This window comes from Halteromyces radiatus, assembly GCF_025201355.1.
Source record: "Halteromyces radiatus strain CBS 162.75 chromosome Unknown BX664scaffold_11, whole genome shotgun sequence".
Taxonomy (NCBI): domain Eukaryota; kingdom Fungi; phylum Mucoromycota; class Mucoromycetes; order Mucorales; family Cunninghamellaceae; genus Halteromyces; species Halteromyces radiatus.
In genome coordinates this window covers 269389-287035 of record NW_026251697.1, presented here as the reverse complement: position 1 = coordinate 287035, position 17647 = coordinate 269389, and the positions used below count along the sequence as shown (strand labels likewise).

The window sequence follows — 17647 nt, the reverse complement described above, 5'->3', positions numbered from 1 at the left end:
CGAGAATCCTTGTCATTTCTCTGGTCAAGAGCATAAAGGGTAGCAATGCCTTCAATGAGTGTTTCTTTGAGTTCAGTCTTCGTTGTCAATATAGGATGTTTTGCTGTCAATCCTCGATCTGTGCAATAGAATAATAAAAAATAAAAATAAAAAAAGAAACTGTATTAGTTTTTCTTTTTCTTTTTTTTTTTTTTTTTTTTTGTTCGGTTCATTCGTATCAATAATTACCATTGTTAGCTTGATAAGGATTCAATTTTGAGTTGATACCAAGTAGTTCCAGTTCCAAAAGATGTAATGTTTCCGATGAAAGGGTAGCAGGTCCAAAGTGTCCCCATAATTCTTTCATTGAGAGAGAGGTTTCGAAATCAAAAGAGGACATAATTCGATCAATACCAGCACAGGAACTAGCAAAGAGAGATTCATCGTGAATATCCACCATCATCAATGCTTTGATAGCACGTAGAATGATCAATAAATTATCCAAAGGCAAATTGTTCGATTGTGTCAATTCCCAAGCATAATCATAAAGATCCAGAATGTTGTTGATCGAATCATATTGCTATATCAGTCATACGTCAAGAGAAAAAAAAAAAAAAAGAAAGATCAATTAAAATTCCATCACAAATACATTCACTAAGCATACACTATACCTCAATTGAAATGATTGAATTGATTCCTTGATCAATCCATTGTAATAAGGTATTGTTCACATGGGCAAAGAAAGGATACAATTCTGCTACGACAGGATGTAGTAGTTGTGATTCACTGAGTCGACCTTCTTGAAGAGAGTATGATTGTTGAATTACTGTCAAGCTTGCCACCTTAAGTTTATGAGAGGTATTCTGGATTATCATCATGGCATATTTTTGTTTGCAGAGTCGAATAAATAATTTGATGGCATTCTATAGAAATAGAAGAAGAATAAATAACCTTTTTGGTTTGGTTTTTTTTTTTTTTTTTTTTTTTTTACTAAATATGTACAACATACCTTGTCTGATACGGTAGCTTGTTTAGTGAAAAGAGGATGATTTCGAAGATTCTTCATAAGATAACCAAGTCGTTCTAAAACATGAGGAGTGCTGATCGAATATTGCTGAGACACAAATGCCAACCATCCGAGTCGAAGGCCATAATCATCCAAAGACATAGATTCCAAGTAAAAGTCGGAAGCCACATCAATACGTTGCAGTTGTTGTTCTTTCATTACTTCGGCATCTATTATTTCTGATGTTGATTGTCCATATCCTTGTAGGAGAGCTAACAAGTACGCACCTTGTAGAGCTACCATCGCCAATCTAGAATCCTGACGACACAAGTTACCACCAATCAATAGAGGACAGTTTGCAGGAGAAAGCATCATCTGAAGAATATCAGAGTCATCATCCATAGTCATAAAAGTGGATAATGCTTCAGGTACATCCTTGATATCGACGAACACTTGAGAAAATGATTCCTTGACAGCGTTCTTCAAATTTTGACCACGTTGAAGACGTTCATTGATATAAGTTGCCAATAGGATATAATCACGCACATTCTTGTTCTTGCCAAAATGTTTTCGTTTGATAGCAGCTTCCTCTTGCAAATCGTTGAGAATGAGTGGGAGTTGAGGACCACGTAAACCGATACTATTAGTAAGTTTGATAACATCTTGTTTATTATTGTTCCAATGAGAATCCACCAGTGAGATTTCAATACCTCGATTTCGCATAGCACGTGAGAGTTCACCATTTTGAGGATCCACTGTCATAAACATTCTAAAGTTGGGATGTGGAGTGATCACCTTGACTGTACCATCGACTAAACCACGTTCATTGACCATCAAAACACCATTGTTTTCAAATAGAGGATTCAAACGATCAAGCACCGAAGGATTACATAGATTGGCATTATCGATCAATAACCAATGTCCATGTTCTAAAGCATCGATGAGAAGACCATCAATCCATTCAAACTTGCCAGCTACAGAATTCTTTTCCAATTCTTGTAATCGTTTCACTGAATCTACTACTGATGCGATGGATGATGATGCTTCACTATCAATATGGGCTGTAGAGTTGATACAATTCAAAACTGCTGATACCAGGCTATAATCTAAATGGTCCTTTGTATGATTGTCGGAGACAAGTCGTAATTGTTGTTGTTTTTCCAAAGCAAACCAAGCGTCACTTAATTGTCGTATTTGTTGTAATATCAAAAGTCGTTGTTGTTCTTGATCACTTGATACTTCCTTGGATACCGTTGCTAAATGATCCAAAAGGTATTTTGTTCCACGATTTGTAAGGCAACGTAAAGTATCGATGATGACTTGACGATGACGATTAAGATCCACTTGTTCGAAACCTCCAAGTAATTCCATTGTATCCACACTGTTATTCATTGCAAATTCTTGTAGTCGATTTCCCGTCATTTTGCTGAGGAGTCGGACTAAAGATGTTTTGCCAGATGCTGAAGGACCAGTAACGATAGCCATCCAACTTGATTCCACACATTTAATCAATGCTTCCAAAGGAGATAAAAATGATTGTAATATATGATCTTGATGTTCAAAGGTATCCAGAGTATCATCGTTTCCTTGAGTTCTCGATAATGAAGAATGGCCAACCACAAAATGTTCTGGAGAAATACTGTAATGAGGATGTGGAGGACGAAGATACTTGCATTCAAAAACAGATTCATACAGTTCCACTACCTTGAGCCGATCTTCATGAGTCCGCATACGTTGCATATAAATTGTATTCAAGAATTCCATAGGATCCTTCACATTGTTCGCTTGCATCAGTTCCAACCATCGAAATACATCGCGAAGATTGAATTCCCAAGGACTACCTTTTCTTCCAAAACTACATTTGACCATTGTTTCGTGATACATTGCTGAGTTGAAAGTAATCATGCGTTGTAAAATATCTTGTTCAAATTCTGGGAAAAGATGAATACAAATAAACAACAAATCATCAGCAGTAAGTTGTTCTACATAAACTTGTGTAAATCGATTCACAAATGACTTGGGTAAACCTTTTCGACCACCACCTTGTTGTAATGGATTTTGAGCACCAAATACACGGAATCCATGAGCACAAAAGAATTCACGATCAAGTTCAGGAATATATACCGCACCACGATGATCCAAACAAGAATTGAGACCTTCTAAAACAGATTGAGAAGCCAGATTGAGTTCATCTAAAAGTACCCAATCACCAGCCTTCATTGCTTGTAAAAATGGAGCATCACGCCAAGCAAATTCACCACTATTGCCTCCTTCCACAGGTAGATCAGAACCAAACAAGTCCATCAGATCAGTTTGTTCAGATAAATTGATACGTACAAGGTGATGTCCAGATGCTGCTGCTAAAGCTGATATCAAACTAGTTTTACCCACACCAGGACTTCCTTCCAAAAGAATTGGTTTCTTCAATTGCATTGATCGAATCACTCGCATTGCATTATCACCGGTTGTTGGTGCCAATAATGTAAACTTGATATCAGTCTTGTCTAACTTGCCACGAGGAATATGGAAAGGTCCAATAGCGAACTGATCTTGGGTAACACACACTTTGGTATCATCTGATGTATGTAAACCTAAAACATCTTGTTCAGAAGCATGATGATCACCTACCAATTGACGAAGACATTTCAATCGGAATTCCTTCAGTGCATTGCCAGCTAAAAATGAACCTGATGAACCGTGAGAACCGAGACCATCCAATAACACAATACAAGCACCATGAGCATAACATAATTGAGGATCCAAACCATTTTCCACACCAGTATTCATGAATTTCACCCAGGCTAAAATATCTCGAAGGGACACTACAGTACGTGATTGACCAAGAGCTGCCATATACCAAACAACAAAATCGAGCATCTTTGGAGCGTAGTCTTTCAAACTTTCATGACCGATTTGCTGACCTATGATATTCAATAAATCTTCACGATCTGTCACAGAAGGTACCCAAATTTCAGTAAATCGATTACGAAGTGCAGGAGAAAGTTCTTTCTTGCCATAGTCACCACCAGGATTCATAGTAGCAAGGAATTTGAAATCTTTGGCACCAATGATTTCTTCTACATGTTTCCCACCTTTTTCAGCAAGTACCAATAGACGACTAGGTTCCAATACAGAATTTAAACGTTCCAATACAGAATCATCAGCCAATGAGATTTCGTCTAGTAAAAATAGATGACCATCACGCATCGATTGTACTAATGGACCATCATGCCATTCAAAAAGTGGTTTCGGTTGTTGATCATCTTTTCCAGTTGATTCATCCATGTTGTTGTCGGATTCCTTTTGTCGAACAGGCCGTTGTCCACCAAGTAAATCTCCAGTTTCCGTATTTTGATGACAATTGACAATCTGTAATTCCCGTCCATACGTTTCCGCGAGCATTTGACATACTGTTGTTTTTCCACAGCCGGTATCACCCACCAATAACACAGGTTCATTGTATTTCAAACAGCGTGCCACCAAAGTAAAGAGTCGTTTCATTGCTTTGGTCCATACTAATTTTGTATCTTGTCCAGCTTCAGTGGCTTGATGTTGAAGCATTTTATCATAGATAGCGAATTCTTCCAATCGTGATGTATCGTAAATATCGTTTTCATTCAGAGTCACTTTCATCACGTTTTCCAGCACTTCCTTGACAACTGCTTTTTCTTCATCCCGACGACATCGTTCAGCAAGTAGCATGTAGCCATGTTCAGCCAATTCTTGATAACCTTCAGGATCTCGACCAGCCCAACGGAAAAGGTCACGTAAAGTAATGAATCCATGTCGTTGTTCAAAGATACGAGTACTTTGTCGACGTTCCATCAATGAACGATACACTTGAACTAATCGCTTGCAATAACTAGGAGCAATTTGACACCTTTGGGAGAGAATGGTTTCTAGTTCTTCTTCAGGAATATCATCAAAGTGGAGTTCCAAGAATCGATTTCTAAAAGCACGAGATAACGCCTTACGACCACCATAAAGACCAGCAGGATTTTGAGTTGCGAAAAGCATAAAATGAGGATGAGGCTTGACAATTTCTTGCGTTTCTGGAATGAGTAATTCACGATTATCATCTAATAATCGATTCAGAGCTTCTAATACATCGGATGGGGCCAAATTCAATTCATCCAAAACAATCCAATAACCATTACGTAAAGCTTCTACAAGTACACCTTCTTGGAAGACTAATTTTCCTTCGGTATTTGAGACATAGGTACCCAGATATTCTTGTAAATCAGTATGTTCATGATTGTTGATACGTACAAAGCGATGACCCGTCTTCTTTGCCAAATATTCAATCATACTTGTTTTACCAGCAGAGGTAGGACCTTGGATCAACACAGGGAATTTGCGAGACATGATAACACGAGCTAGATTATACAGTTTGGTTTCAACAGATGGTGTCATGATATAATGAGGATCATCGATAGGATCATATTGGCCTTTTTCCAACCAAAAGTAACCGAATTGAATAAAATTGGGTGAAGGTTGTCGAGGAATCTGAGTGATCAAATGAGTTGTATTGGGAATGTTGCCGAGTATAGTACTAAAGATCAATTTCTGCATCAAAGATTCACTTTCTTTATTGAGTTGTGTCAAAAATGTCATGGAAAAACCTTCGTACAGAGATCGACGTAAACCATAAGTTGGAAAGATTTGAACCACATAAGTCAAAGCACGAGCCAGAGTACGGATACTAAAGTGAGGACGTTGATTAGCACCATCAACAAGTTTATGTTGTTGAGAAAGTTTTTTAGCTTCCATATAGAATTGAGCCACATCTTCACAAGCACGTTCATCACCAGTAGCCACAGGTAAGATATATTGGCGAACAATTTGAAGCAAATCTTCATATCGAGAATCAGGAGAATGGACGTAGAACTCTGTAAAGCGATTGCGCAAGCCAGGAGGAAGATCACGTTTACCAACATCAGTAGCAGGATTCATACAAGCGAATAAACGGAAATTTGGATGACGTTTGATTGGTTCCACATCACCTTTTTCAGTCAATAACAGCGATCCTTCAGCATCTTCCAAAAGACCAGATAAACATTCCAAAGTTTCTGTTGTAGCCAAATTGATTTCATCCATAAGAATCCAATCCCCTTGTCGTACAGCTTTAACCAAAGAACCTTCCATAAAATTGAATACAAACTTGTTCTGTGATTGAACTTGTTGTACTTCAAATGCTTCCACTTGTCTTCCAAATGCTTTCCATAAGCTTCGTAGTTGAGGAGAAGAGACACGTTTACTAACATTGCCATCTGTAGAATTTGTTTTTTGTTCATCTTCAGCTTGGAATTTTTGTTCAGACATCTTGATTGCTTGTTTCAATAAAGCGACAAAGTTGTTCCATTTTTGATGTACAAAGGACTTGCGAGCAACTTCCAAAAACTTTGCGTTCTTCTTGACTGAAAATGTCTTTTCAAATAATTTTTCGAATTCTTCACGTAGAGGGATGGCCAAGACTTTTCCATCAACAGGTTTGAATCCACCCAATAAATCCGAACTATCCGATTGTTGAGATAAATTGACCACAATCAAGTTTTGATTCATCATATCTGCCAAATGTTGCACCACAGTCGTTTTCCCTGTACCAGTTTCACCCACCAAAAGAACAGGTTCAGTCAAATGAACAGAAACGGCAATCTTTTCCAATAAACGTAAGGCATGACCAGTAGTAGCAAAAGGACGTTTCTTTTCACGTTTAACCATAGATTGCTTTTGTTTCTGACGACCAGTAGCTGCGATAGAGGACAAGTTGACACGACCCACTCGTACATTGGAGCCAGAGATATCAAAGGCAGGTTTGTATTGATCCACATAATGGCGTACCATTGCTTGTGAGATTTGAAGAGGTTGACCCATCCTTTCAAGAACAACCACCCATGTAGCATAATCAGAGATCATACCGCAGAAACAATCAATAGCTTCACTAAATAAATCTTGTCGGATTGATTCATCCATTCCAATATCACGATCCGCTTGTTCACTATGTCCAAGTCGAGAGCCAAGTAGAGTGTCGATACGGTAGCACCATTTCATTAGATCCCGTGTTGAAATAAACCGACCAGCAGATGATGATGATAGAGAAGTAAAATTGGGATCTTGATAAAGATTTACCACAGTTTCAAAAAGTTCCATGACATGACGAGAGAAGTCCCCAATATTATTGAATTTTTGTTGTACGACTAGTTCCAGTTCCTTATGAGATAAAGCATCTACATGTACACGAGTCCAAAGGTTTGCACCGGTCACTAAATCACCACCACGAGAGCTGAAACTTTTACCAGATCGCGAAGGAATCAAAGATCGAGTACCAAACAAATGAAAACCTTCTTTTGCCTTGATTTCTTCACCACGAGAAGGAATGAACAAATGACGAGTTTCCAACAATGGTAGTAGAACAGAAATAACTTCAGCAGGAGCGAGATCAATATCTTCAATCAGTACCCATCGACCTTCTTGTACAGCAGTAGTAAGAACACCAGCTTGCCATCGAAATGAACCAGGAGTAGATGTTGATACATATGTTCCAAGAAGCACTTTGGGATCAGTTTGATCACCTAAATGAATTTTGACAAGTTCTACATAGATATAAAATTTTGGTTAGACAAATATATATGATTAATAATTTACAGTAATCATAATAATAAAAGTGAGACTTACGATCACCACGACCAGTTCTGATTGCAAGTTCTTCCACAAGGGTTGTTTTTCCAGCACCAGTAACACCTTCTAATAAAGTAGGAGCACCCACGGAAAGAGCTAATCCAATCGCATGAAGATTTCGAGCAGTTGTGTCGGTAAGAATCAATTGAGGTTGTTTGTTAGAGGAAACTGTATTATGTTGATTATGATTGACCATAAGGACACCACAAAGATTAGTAGTAAAAGAACATAGATCATTCGACGTCAATTTAGATGATGTTGATGTTGTTGTAGATTGGAAATGGTTGTTGATAAGTGAGATTTGAGCATTGGCTTGATTTTGTTCTTCCCAAAGACTGTTAGTATTAAAAAAAAAAAAAAAAAAAAAAAAAAAAAAAAAAAAAACCGAAATCAGATTATCATTCATGCTTCATACTATTGATTTCTATGTATTTACCTAAGCATGCGTAAATCTATCCGAGTATCATCCAATATAGCCATAATAGGTTCTTCTTTTTCATCGATGCAATAACCCACAGCAGCGTCCAATAGACCTTTAGTTTGAATATCACTGAGTCCATATACTTTTGATAAACATAATGAAGCAAGATAACGGATAGTATCATGAGGATAATCCAATAATTGTACAAGGGAACCCCAATTCCAAATGGAAGCAAATGTAGTTGTTGAAAAGTTCAGAAATTTGTATGCAGTAAATAGTAAGTCTTGAAGTTGTGTGACATTGGAGGAAGAAGAGATCTATCATGACAAAGGAATTAGTTTTTTTTTTTTTTTTCTATTTGTATCAACTGTATAAAAAATTAATGGGCCTTACTTGAGTTGAGAAGTCTAGTCGTTGTTGATTCAATCGTTCAAATAATGAGGGAGAATGCGAAAAATATGATACAACCAAGCTATATATAATATTTAAATATATATTAAAAAAAAAAAAAAAAGGATAAGTCAATGGTTAAATATATATATATATATAATATAAGAGTATGTTTACCTTTTGACTTGAGGTACGATTGAAAGTACTGAAGCAAAGGTTTTGGCCACCAATTCTAATTTATATACAGTAATGCTTGAGTTTGATGTAGAAACATGATCCATTTTGATAAAGTCCAAGAATCCAGGAGTCACCAGTCTTGCTATCAGATCAATAGCAATAGGTCGAAACCATTGAATAACCAAGGAAGTCCAGGGACGATAAAGCATACATTGTGAAACAGTATCTAATACTTGACTTTTAGATACAGTTTGAGGATCATTAAGGAATGTTTGGAATATGGTAAAGTCTATAGAGGTAACAAGTGCCGAATGGATTTTGTGATCGTGTTGATCTTTTGACAGGCAAGTAGAATAAAGTTGTTGTATGGCATGGTGAAGATCAAAGTCGAGAGGATCATATATATTTGTTTCACTGATCAAAGTACTGGACTCCTTCATAACAACATCTTGATCCTCCATGATCGAGATGTCAAAACAAGATCTTTGGTGCAAAAGGAAAAAGAATTTAAAAAAGAAAAGAAAAGAAAAGAAAAAAAAAAAAAAAAAAAAAAAAAAAAAAAAAAAAAAGGGAAAAGTTTTTGACTGTGACAACTCTCTCTGACTTTTAAAAAAAACAACAAAGCATAGGCGGTAGGACAGATCGAGAATCGATCTTCCAGTATGTAAAATGCACACAGTAAAAATAATAAATACAATAGTTTTTTTATTCTTCATATACTATAACTAATAACAAATACATATATATATATATATAAACTATCATTTTTCTACAAAGACTTCTAGGACATGACGAAGATTGGTTACAAAACCAGTATCTTGATCCACCAATTGTACAAGGTCAATAGTATGAAGTTTTTCCTTGACCGCAATAAATCGAATATCCACCGTTTGTGATGTTGAAGGTCCCAATGGGCAGAGTCGTACATTATTTTCCAAACTAATCATATCAGCTTCGTGAGTTTCGTTTTCAAAATACTGTCTAAGGAATTCTATTAAAAAGAAAGAAAGGAGATCCAACGTTCAGAAAAGGAAAAAGTTGGTATTTTTTTTTCTTTTTTTATCTTACCATTTTCATCTATAAAAGGATCGATAGGCGTTTGTTCCATTGGTAAAAGAGGTAAAGCTGTTTTTGTTCCCATCAATACATCAGGTGCTACTTGTCGCTTGCGATTTGGTATCATCACTTGGAATCGTCTTGTGTGTTTAGATCTATTGACAATAAAGATATGTAAAGAGAATACTTTGCCAACATGTACCACTTCAGGAGCAGTAAAGCTGATCACAATCCCATCCGCCACTTCCAGTTCAGGAGCACGTCGAGCACTAGCTCCATTGTTGGTAGTATCACGTTGTTGATATGGTGTTGAAATAGGACTATGATAACCTTTTTGTTGTTGAAGTGGATAATTCACCACAGGACGTGACATATTTCCAAATACACCTTCCAAACTTGAATGGGGTTGACTAGATAGACTTCCAACTGATCGTGCTCCAGGAGATACTGATAAACTTGTTGCAACCGATGTCTGTGATCGAGTGAGATAAGAGGGAGATGATGAGAGAAGTGAATTGAATCGAGGATCAGGCAAGTCTTGCTTTTGTCGGGTATTGCTGACATCCAGTATTGTATTCCATTTAGATCGTAAGATTTGAGCAGGAATACCATCTACAATAGGAGTGCCGTAGACATGAATCGTAACACGTTGGGGTTGAATTCGTTCATCATGCAATGCAGGTGAATTGGGTGTAGATGATGGAGGAGGTAATGGACGACGACTTGAAAATATTCGCTGTGATGGCGCTGGTGCTTTGGTTGATCCATCTTCCAATAATGTCACATTATATAAAAGTACCATTTGATCCGATGTATTCAAATGGAAGGGTACTTGAACCTATATCAAACGATTATAGGTGTCCAAATTTAGTAAAAAATTTACTGCTTTCTTTTTTCCTTTGTTTTTCCTTTGTTTTCTATCCTTACCTCTTTTGTAAAAGCTTGAGCCACCACAGCATTGGATACTTGAACTTCAACTTTGGACACAGTAAATTGACAACCAGTATCTACAGGATTCTCTAATTCTACAGACATCATCACCGTTTTATCCATCACAGAGACATTTGTTGTTCGCATCTTCACCATAAGACCAGGCCGTAACGGGATAGTTTCTTTTATTTGAGATCGTAAAGTTAAAAGATGTGATGCTGCTTGTTGAGGTTGTATCATTCCATCAGGTCCATTCGGTTGTCTTAATCTATTCTCCATGATAAAATGTTGTGAAGGTCGTCCATTAGGAGTAACAAAGGTAGGATCTAAAAAAAAATAAAAAAAAATATATAAAAATGGAGTTAGCCTTTTTAATGAATCATTCCATTCTTTTCCATATTTACCTTCACCAAGTCCACTCAAAAGATCCACGGTATCAAACAAATCAACATCATATTCAGCATCATCCGATTGCTCTTCATTAGCAGATAATTTAGTTGGTAGAGATCTATAGGCAATATTAATGGTGGTAGATAAGATAGGATGACCTCCTCTAGTCTTGATATAAGCTATATGGATAAAAAAAAAAAAAAAAGAAAAAAAAAAAAAAAGAAAGAAAAAGAAAATCATATTTATAAGTATATAAAGAATCTTGTTTTCTTTTTTCTATCCTTACCAATTGGAATATCCACTGGGAAAAGACAACAATGAGCTTGATTATGTTGAAATATCATTGGTTCTGGATCTTTGCTGTTGTATGTATGAGAGAAGAATGGAAGAGATTCTGAACCGCCTCGTACAGGATCGCGTTTGTTTAGTTGAGGAGAAGATGGAGCACTAGATTGAGTAGATGTCTGTTTGGATATAGTACGTTGATGTTTTGTTGGTTGTGTTGTTGGTATTGTAGTGGTGCTGTCAATAACAGAAGCTTCAATATGAATGTCCAATTGGTTATAAAAAAGTCGTACAGCTTCCATGATTTCTTCCCCAGTTCCTGTCACTTGCTGAGGAATAGATGCATACAAGTATATACGAAGCTGTTCATCTGTCAATAACATCATCAAATAAACCAAAATAAGTACTCCTTTTGTTTTTTGTTTTATTTTTGTTTGTCTGTTACCATAAAATGCAAACGTTCGTTGATCAGCTGCCGAAAGAATATCGTTGAAAGTGGGTGATTCTGATTGAGAATATTGGATATTGGGAGTAAGTATCTGGTACTTTGTCTCGTTGAAAAACAATTCAGACGATACTGTAGATAGAGAAGTCATCAACAATATATAGTGTTCAACAAATGGAGGAAGAAAAGCAAAGAAGGAACAAAATTATTTTAAAAATCTTATATTGGCATCTGTGTATTTTTGCCCTCCATTTCGGTATTTGAAAAGAAGAAATGGAGAAATGATTAGTGTTTGTGGTCAACTAAATATTATTTGTATATGTGCACTTACCAAAAAGAAAAAAAAAAAAAAAAAAAAAAGAATCCAAGAAGCAAGAAGGACAGAGAGACGCAAGGACTAACAACCAGAGGCACAAGAAGACCAAGAGAGGAAAATACGGAAACAAGAATCAATATTCTATTGCGTGTGACCAGGCGACCGGAAAGAAGAAGATACCAACAAGGAAAAAGTGTCTTTTATATCGTTTTTTTTCCTCCAATCACATTGAATCCATCAAATAATAATGATGATTATTCTATTAAATCAAATCAATCATCCAATCATTATTTCATAAAATAGTATATAGAATTCATATCTCATAAAATAAAATAAAAGGCTACTTGTAAGAGATCATGTATAGTTTTTATTAAGAGCATAATAATATAACCATGATTAAATTATTAAGAAGAGGGCGATTTTCAAGGATGCTTATCTTGTAGATGAACGGTTTCAAAAAGGCGGATGCTGCAGAGGAGACACGATAGCAAACCATCAATCATCATTATAACACTAATTTTATCAATCAACAATAGATGATGATAACAGTAAAACGATTACACAGATAAATCTGAAAAAAAAGATAATCTATCAAAAAAAAATTCTATTAAATCAAATCAAATAAAAAAAAAAATCTAATCTAATACAAAATACTACATATCTAAACTAATGATTCCTTTTTCAAACGAGCATGGAACAATTCAATAAAACGAAGCGCCTTTTCTTCTTGCACAGACCCACGTTGCCAAGTAATAGTTGCATGCATACTTCCATTAACAGTGATAGCATTGACAGCCAAGATGGTTGCATAAAAATGAGCGGATTGTGAGAACCATAGGTGATCTAAAGTCCATGTTGCTTTCGCTCCAGTCGAGTAGTTGAATTTCCCAAGATCAGAAATATTGAGTCCACCTGATCGACCTTTTTCAAACATTTTTCTTGCATTATACCATACGTTACAATAATCCTCGGGATAGTTTGGTAATGAATCACCCATCAATAATGACCTTTGGCATGTCAATAGCTTGTTTTCTTGTACCACATCATGATATATCTTGGCCAATTTCCAAAACGTTGTTGTCGAGAAGATACCGGTATCAATATTATCATTCATAAATAAATGTTTGTTTCCATCCAAAGGAGTTTCATCATCCGTCGTATCTTCAGTAAGAGCATTTAGTTTTTCCAAAGGCCATCCATATTCAAATCGACCAAAAAAGATACCAAGTTCATCATGAGGGATAGGAGGCTGACAATAAGTACGACAATTAATGGCTGTAACAGTTTTGACGGCTTGATCAGGGTATTCCGACATCCAAGATAATAAATAGGCTGAATAGAGAACAGCATGCAAAGACACTTCATACATCTTGGCTTTCTTCAATAAACTAGTCCAGGTTTGAACATCCACTTGCATAAGATGCATCACAGTATCCAGTTTTTCATTGGGAGGAGCAGCATAATCACCTTGCCATCCATCAGTAGGTACTGGATCACTTGGAGACACGTTGATATCCTTGGGTCCATTACGATCTTCAATAGCAAGAGGTACCTGACAAACACTGCTGGTGTCAAAATAGAGAGAATCTACTATATGATTGTGTGAGTTACTATCAATGTTGTTCAAGTTATGTAATAATTCTTGCCAAAGAACAGTTGTACTAAAGAGGAAGAAAAATAAAAAAATAAAAAACAAAAAAATAAAAAAAAAAAATGAATAAAGAATAAAGGATTATTATTATTATTATCTGAATAATGAGGTTACCTAAGACCATCAGCAATAACATGCTGAACAGAAAGTGTAATACTACATTGATCCAACTTATCAGGGTGACATGAGACTCGTAAACGCCAAAGAGGACACAATCCAAATAAGTCAAATTCATGTTGACATTCTTCAGTGATGATAGTTTCTTGAATGTTGGGAATCCAGAATTGATCATGATCAGTTACCAAGACAAGATCATCGTAAGCAAGTTTGAGTAGTTGGACAAAATGAGCTGAAGACTTATCAGTATCATGAACAGTCAGTCGAAGCATAGGATGCTTTTGTATCATAGTTGCCAATGCTGGGTATAGATACTTCTTGTAAAAAACCGTGGGAATGTCGCCATTTGAGCGAGGCGGGTGATGTAAAGAAGCTGTCAAAGTGACTGATGCATATCCTTTTGTAAGCTGTTTAGCAATTTGATTCTTTTCGAACATGCCCAATGGCCTCTGAGTAATATAGTTGGTCATTGGAAATAGAAACAGAACCTAACTAACAAAAGTGAGAGAGAGAAAGAAAAAAAAAAAAAAAAAAAAAAAAAAAAAAAAAAAAAAAAAAGGAGCTGCATTTTTTTTTTTCTTTTATGGTGGATAATATCAAGAAGCTGATGGTGGCACGATGATTCAGGGTCAGTCTGAGCGCAGCAAAATTTCCCATAAAAAGTGAATAATAAAGTACCAATGATATCGTGATAAAACAACAAAGAATAGATGGATACCTTCTCACTTCAATTGCCAAAAGAATATATGTAATGAAATATTTTATTTGAATGCAGATGATTTGACAGAATCATATATCATATATATGATACCTTTTCGTGAACCACAATGAGAATAAAATGGTGGGAATCGGTAGTAACACACATACACGTGATAAGATTCAAAAATTGTATCATAGATCAAATCCATCTCTTTTTCATCAAAATACAAGTACAATAATGTTGTTTATTTGATAAATGAATAAATAAAAGAAATATCAAACTGAATCTAAACATTTCTACTAACAATCTTGGATGCCGCTTGACAGGTAGGGAACACTACAATTAAAAAAAAAAGTCAATCATATATTGTCATCCATTCTGTATTTGCTTACCAAGTAAATCAGCAATATTGACGTGGGATGGACGACCAGCAGTAAAAACGACAATTTCAGCTAATAATATCAAAAGTTTAGAATTAACTACTCGATATTATAATCATAATTGTTATTATTTTTATTCTTACCGATATCTTGAGCAACTAAAGGTTGAAGTCCTTTGTATACTTCATCAGCCTTTGCCTTATCACCACGGAAACGAACAGTGCTGAATTCTGTATTAACAAGACCTGGACAGATTTGGCTAACACGAATAGGGGTATCGACCAATTCAATCATAAGAGCCTTGGTAATAGCATCCACCGCATGTTTAGTTGCTGTATCATAAAAAAAAAAAAAAAAAAGTTTATTAAAAAAAAAAAAACAAAGAGATGTTACTTTTTAACTTACCACAATAAATACTTCCACCAGCATAAGCTTCCTTTCCAGCAACAGATCCCAAATTGATAACGTGACCAGTTTGACGTTCTTTCATACGAGGCACAATAGCTTGAGTTAGGAATACTAAACCCTTGACATTGGTGGCAAACATGATATCAAGATCTTCTTCCTTGACTTCTACTAAAGGATCCACACCATGTACCATACCAGCATTGTTGACAAGTACATCAATATCACGAACACTTTCTGGTAAGTTCTTGACTGCCTCATCAATTTGCTTTTTGTCGCGAACATCCATAGCCACTGTGTGAATATTGATATCTTTGTGTTGTTCTAAAAGTTCTTGTTTCAATTTTTCTAACCGATCAACACGACGTGCTGCTAATACCTACGTTAATATCATTAGTTACATATCCTTCAAAAAAAAAAAAAAGGAAAGGCACGTATTTTGTTATTACTTACAAGATTGGAACCTTCTTTTGCGAATTCTCGAGCACAAGCTTCTCCAATACCTGCAGAGGATCCAGTGCTATCAATAAATAAATAAGTGAGTTATAGTTACATTATTCAAAAATCTTCATTTACATAAAAACAGTTTTTCCTTGAAGTCTACCCATATTAATTTTTATTAAGAAAGGAAGGAGGAAAAAGATGATCAATTGCAATGGGAAATTTATATATGAGTGGATACAGTTTTTGAAATTCCGCATTAGTGTGATTAGTCACTGTAGCCTGATAACGGGTTGGATACTTAGTGTTAACGATAATTAGTGGATGATGATTAGAAAATAGTATCAATGAATAGTATATGAATAAATCATAACTTAATTTTGTAAGATGGATGATTTCCTATATAAAGTTTCAATCATGATTCAATATTACTGGTATTTCAAGGATGATTGAATAGTTAATAAAAATTCGGCAGATGGTAGCAATTCAACAGTATCTGTACCACATCCCTTTTTTCTATCTCAGTCATACTTGACCGATGATATTGCTTCAGGTTCTTCGTATGCATTGTTCTACTGCATAAAACATATGTAAGATTTCCGACATCAGGTACAATCATACTGTATATCACAAAATGATAAAATATATAAAAATAAAATAATGTAGTCAATCAATAGAGTCTATCATGAAACATGGAGTTTCAAAAGCATGAAATGAGTCATGAAAAAAAAAAAAGAAATCCGCTGTCTTTTTTTTTTCGTCTTTCTTTCACTCTCTTTTCTTTATCCCCATTCCTTTACTTTCATTCATTCTCTTATTATATCCTCCATCACCGCTGGTCGTATATCATATGTATCAGAAGAACAAGTCTTCTTACCTTCTTGTTCCTTCCTTCTCGTTTATCTGCTATCCTTTGTGACTCTGTCAACCCTTCTTTGACTTAACCTTTTGACTGGTATGCCCCACTTTCCCTCATCTCTGGACTTTCCTCACGTAATTAACATTATGTCAATAAACAAGATTCATTGCAATAGGTTTATCAGTAAATATGGATAACTCAATTTCTTTCTTTTTTTTTTTTTGTATCTACTAGTGTATACCTTGATATAGATTCGCCTTTAAATCCTTTGGTTTCAACCTGTGGAGTACGATTAGCTCTCTCTCTCTCTCGAGATTCACCTCTGAACAACAAAGAACGCAGTTGCAAAGTCATTACGGAAGAGGATGGAACATACGAAGTTACGTTACCTCCCTCAATACCCAACTGGTACGAGGCTTGCCATTGACTTCAACCAATCCAAATTTTCCAAAGCAGGCTGTTCTTCAACACTGGGAAGCTTTTACAGAAACTACGCCTAACGTGACAACCGCCTGTACAAATCAATACAAATTCTTTCTGGCTATTGCAAGCGACAAGCATCATGCAACTTTCTCCATCTCCCCGGCAATTTCAAGAGAAGAATCATACCACTGTTACGAGTCAGTGATCAAAACTACCGCACCGGATACAGAAAATATTTTATCAACAAAAACAGTATTTTATCAACCATTGTTTGCTTCTCCTGGATCCTCCATTTTTGGCAAAGAAGGAAAACATGTCACCCCATGACTTTACGACATCATTGGTTCGTCCTGTGTGAACAAGATAGATCAGTATATCAGGTTGTGTGATGGGCAATCAGACGTGTTGGTGGCACTACAAATCAACGGTGAAGCGCAGGTTTATCGAACAGCTGACAACTGGATTACGGAACTCAACATTGTCTCAGCGAAGGTCAAGTATTTGGGATTGGTGTTACATTGTTACATGTTCTGGAGCAATATGTCCAAAAGTCGAAATCTTTGGATGAGTCTGATTATGCACCAGTAGCAAAATCTCG

At 35.9% G+C, this 17647-nt stretch overlaps 4 protein-coding genes across 4 annotated transcripts; all 4 read right to left on the bottom strand.

Annotated features, from left to right (window-relative positions):
* Positions 1 to 217: 217 nt before the first annotated feature.
* Positions 218 to 9091, bottom strand: BX664DRAFT_270392 (P-loop containing nucleoside triphosphate hydrolase protein; the record flags this gene model as incomplete). The annotated part of the gene is made up of 7 exons (XM_051541093.1): positions 218 to 559; positions 651 to 902; positions 971 to 7578; positions 7661 to 7998; positions 8100 to 8401; positions 8478 to 8556; positions 8652 to 9091. 7 exons carry the CDS (start codon positions 9089 to 9091, stop codon positions 218 to 220), a joined length of 8361 nt encoding a protein of 2786 aa, XP_051396028.1.
* A 321-nt stretch (positions 9092 to 9412) lies between these two features.
* BX664DRAFT_362568 (TRAPP trafficking subunit Trs65-domain-containing protein) lies at positions 9413 to 11938 on the bottom strand (the record flags this gene model as incomplete). Its single annotated transcript, XM_051548323.1, has 6 exons — positions 11758 to 11938; positions 11314 to 11682; positions 11042 to 11206; positions 10635 to 10963; positions 9720 to 10545; positions 9413 to 9642 (listed from the first exon to the last, which is right to left on the bottom strand). Exons 1-6 carry the CDS (start codon positions 11906 to 11908, stop codon positions 9413 to 9415), a joined length of 2070 nt encoding a protein of 689 aa, XP_051396027.1. The 5' UTR covers positions 11909 to 11938.
* A 482-nt stretch (positions 11939 to 12420) lies between these two features.
* On the bottom strand, positions 12421 to 14343 carry BX664DRAFT_303983 (alcohol acetyltransferase). The gene is made up of 2 exons (XM_051542504.1): positions 13839 to 14343; positions 12421 to 13734 (listed from the first exon to the last, which is right to left on the bottom strand). Exons 1-2 carry the CDS (start codon positions 14309 to 14311, stop codon positions 12735 to 12737), a joined length of 1473 nt encoding a protein of 490 aa, XP_051396026.1. The 5' UTR covers positions 14312 to 14343; the 3' UTR covers positions 12421 to 12734.
* A 422-nt stretch (positions 14344 to 14765) lies between these two features.
* Positions 14766 to 15940, bottom strand: BX664DRAFT_343475 (uncharacterized protein). The gene is made up of 6 exons (XM_051547314.1): positions 15903 to 15940; positions 15780 to 15846; positions 15327 to 15705; positions 15065 to 15253; positions 14934 to 14993; positions 14766 to 14877 (listed from the first exon to the last, which is right to left on the bottom strand). Exons 1-6 carry the CDS (start codon positions 15932 to 15934, stop codon positions 14828 to 14830), a joined length of 777 nt encoding a protein of 258 aa, XP_051396025.1. The 5' UTR covers positions 15935 to 15940; the 3' UTR covers positions 14766 to 14827.
* Between the last annotated feature and the right edge of the window lie 1707 nt (positions 15941 to 17647).

Coding starts and splice junctions, on each gene's coding strand:
- BX664DRAFT_303983 (XM_051542504.1), bottom strand. CDS start 14,311: ATGACCAACTATATTACTCAGAGGCCATTGGGCATGTTCGAAAAGAAT. Junction 13,735..13,838: donor GTTATTGCTGATGGTCTTAG/GTAACCTCATTA, acceptor CTTCCTCTTTAG/TACAACTGTTCTTTGGCAAG.
- BX664DRAFT_343475 (XM_051547314.1), bottom strand. CDS start 15,934: ATGGGTAGACTTCAAGGAAAAACTGTTTTTAT. Junction 15,706..15,779: donor CAAAAGAAGGTTCCAATCTT/GTAAGTAATAAC, acceptor ATATTAACGTAG/GTATTAGCAGCACGTCGTGT. Junction 14,994..15,064: donor TTTAGTTGCTCAAGATATCG/GTAAGAATAAAA, acceptor TGATATTATTAG/CTGAAATTGTCGTTTTTACT.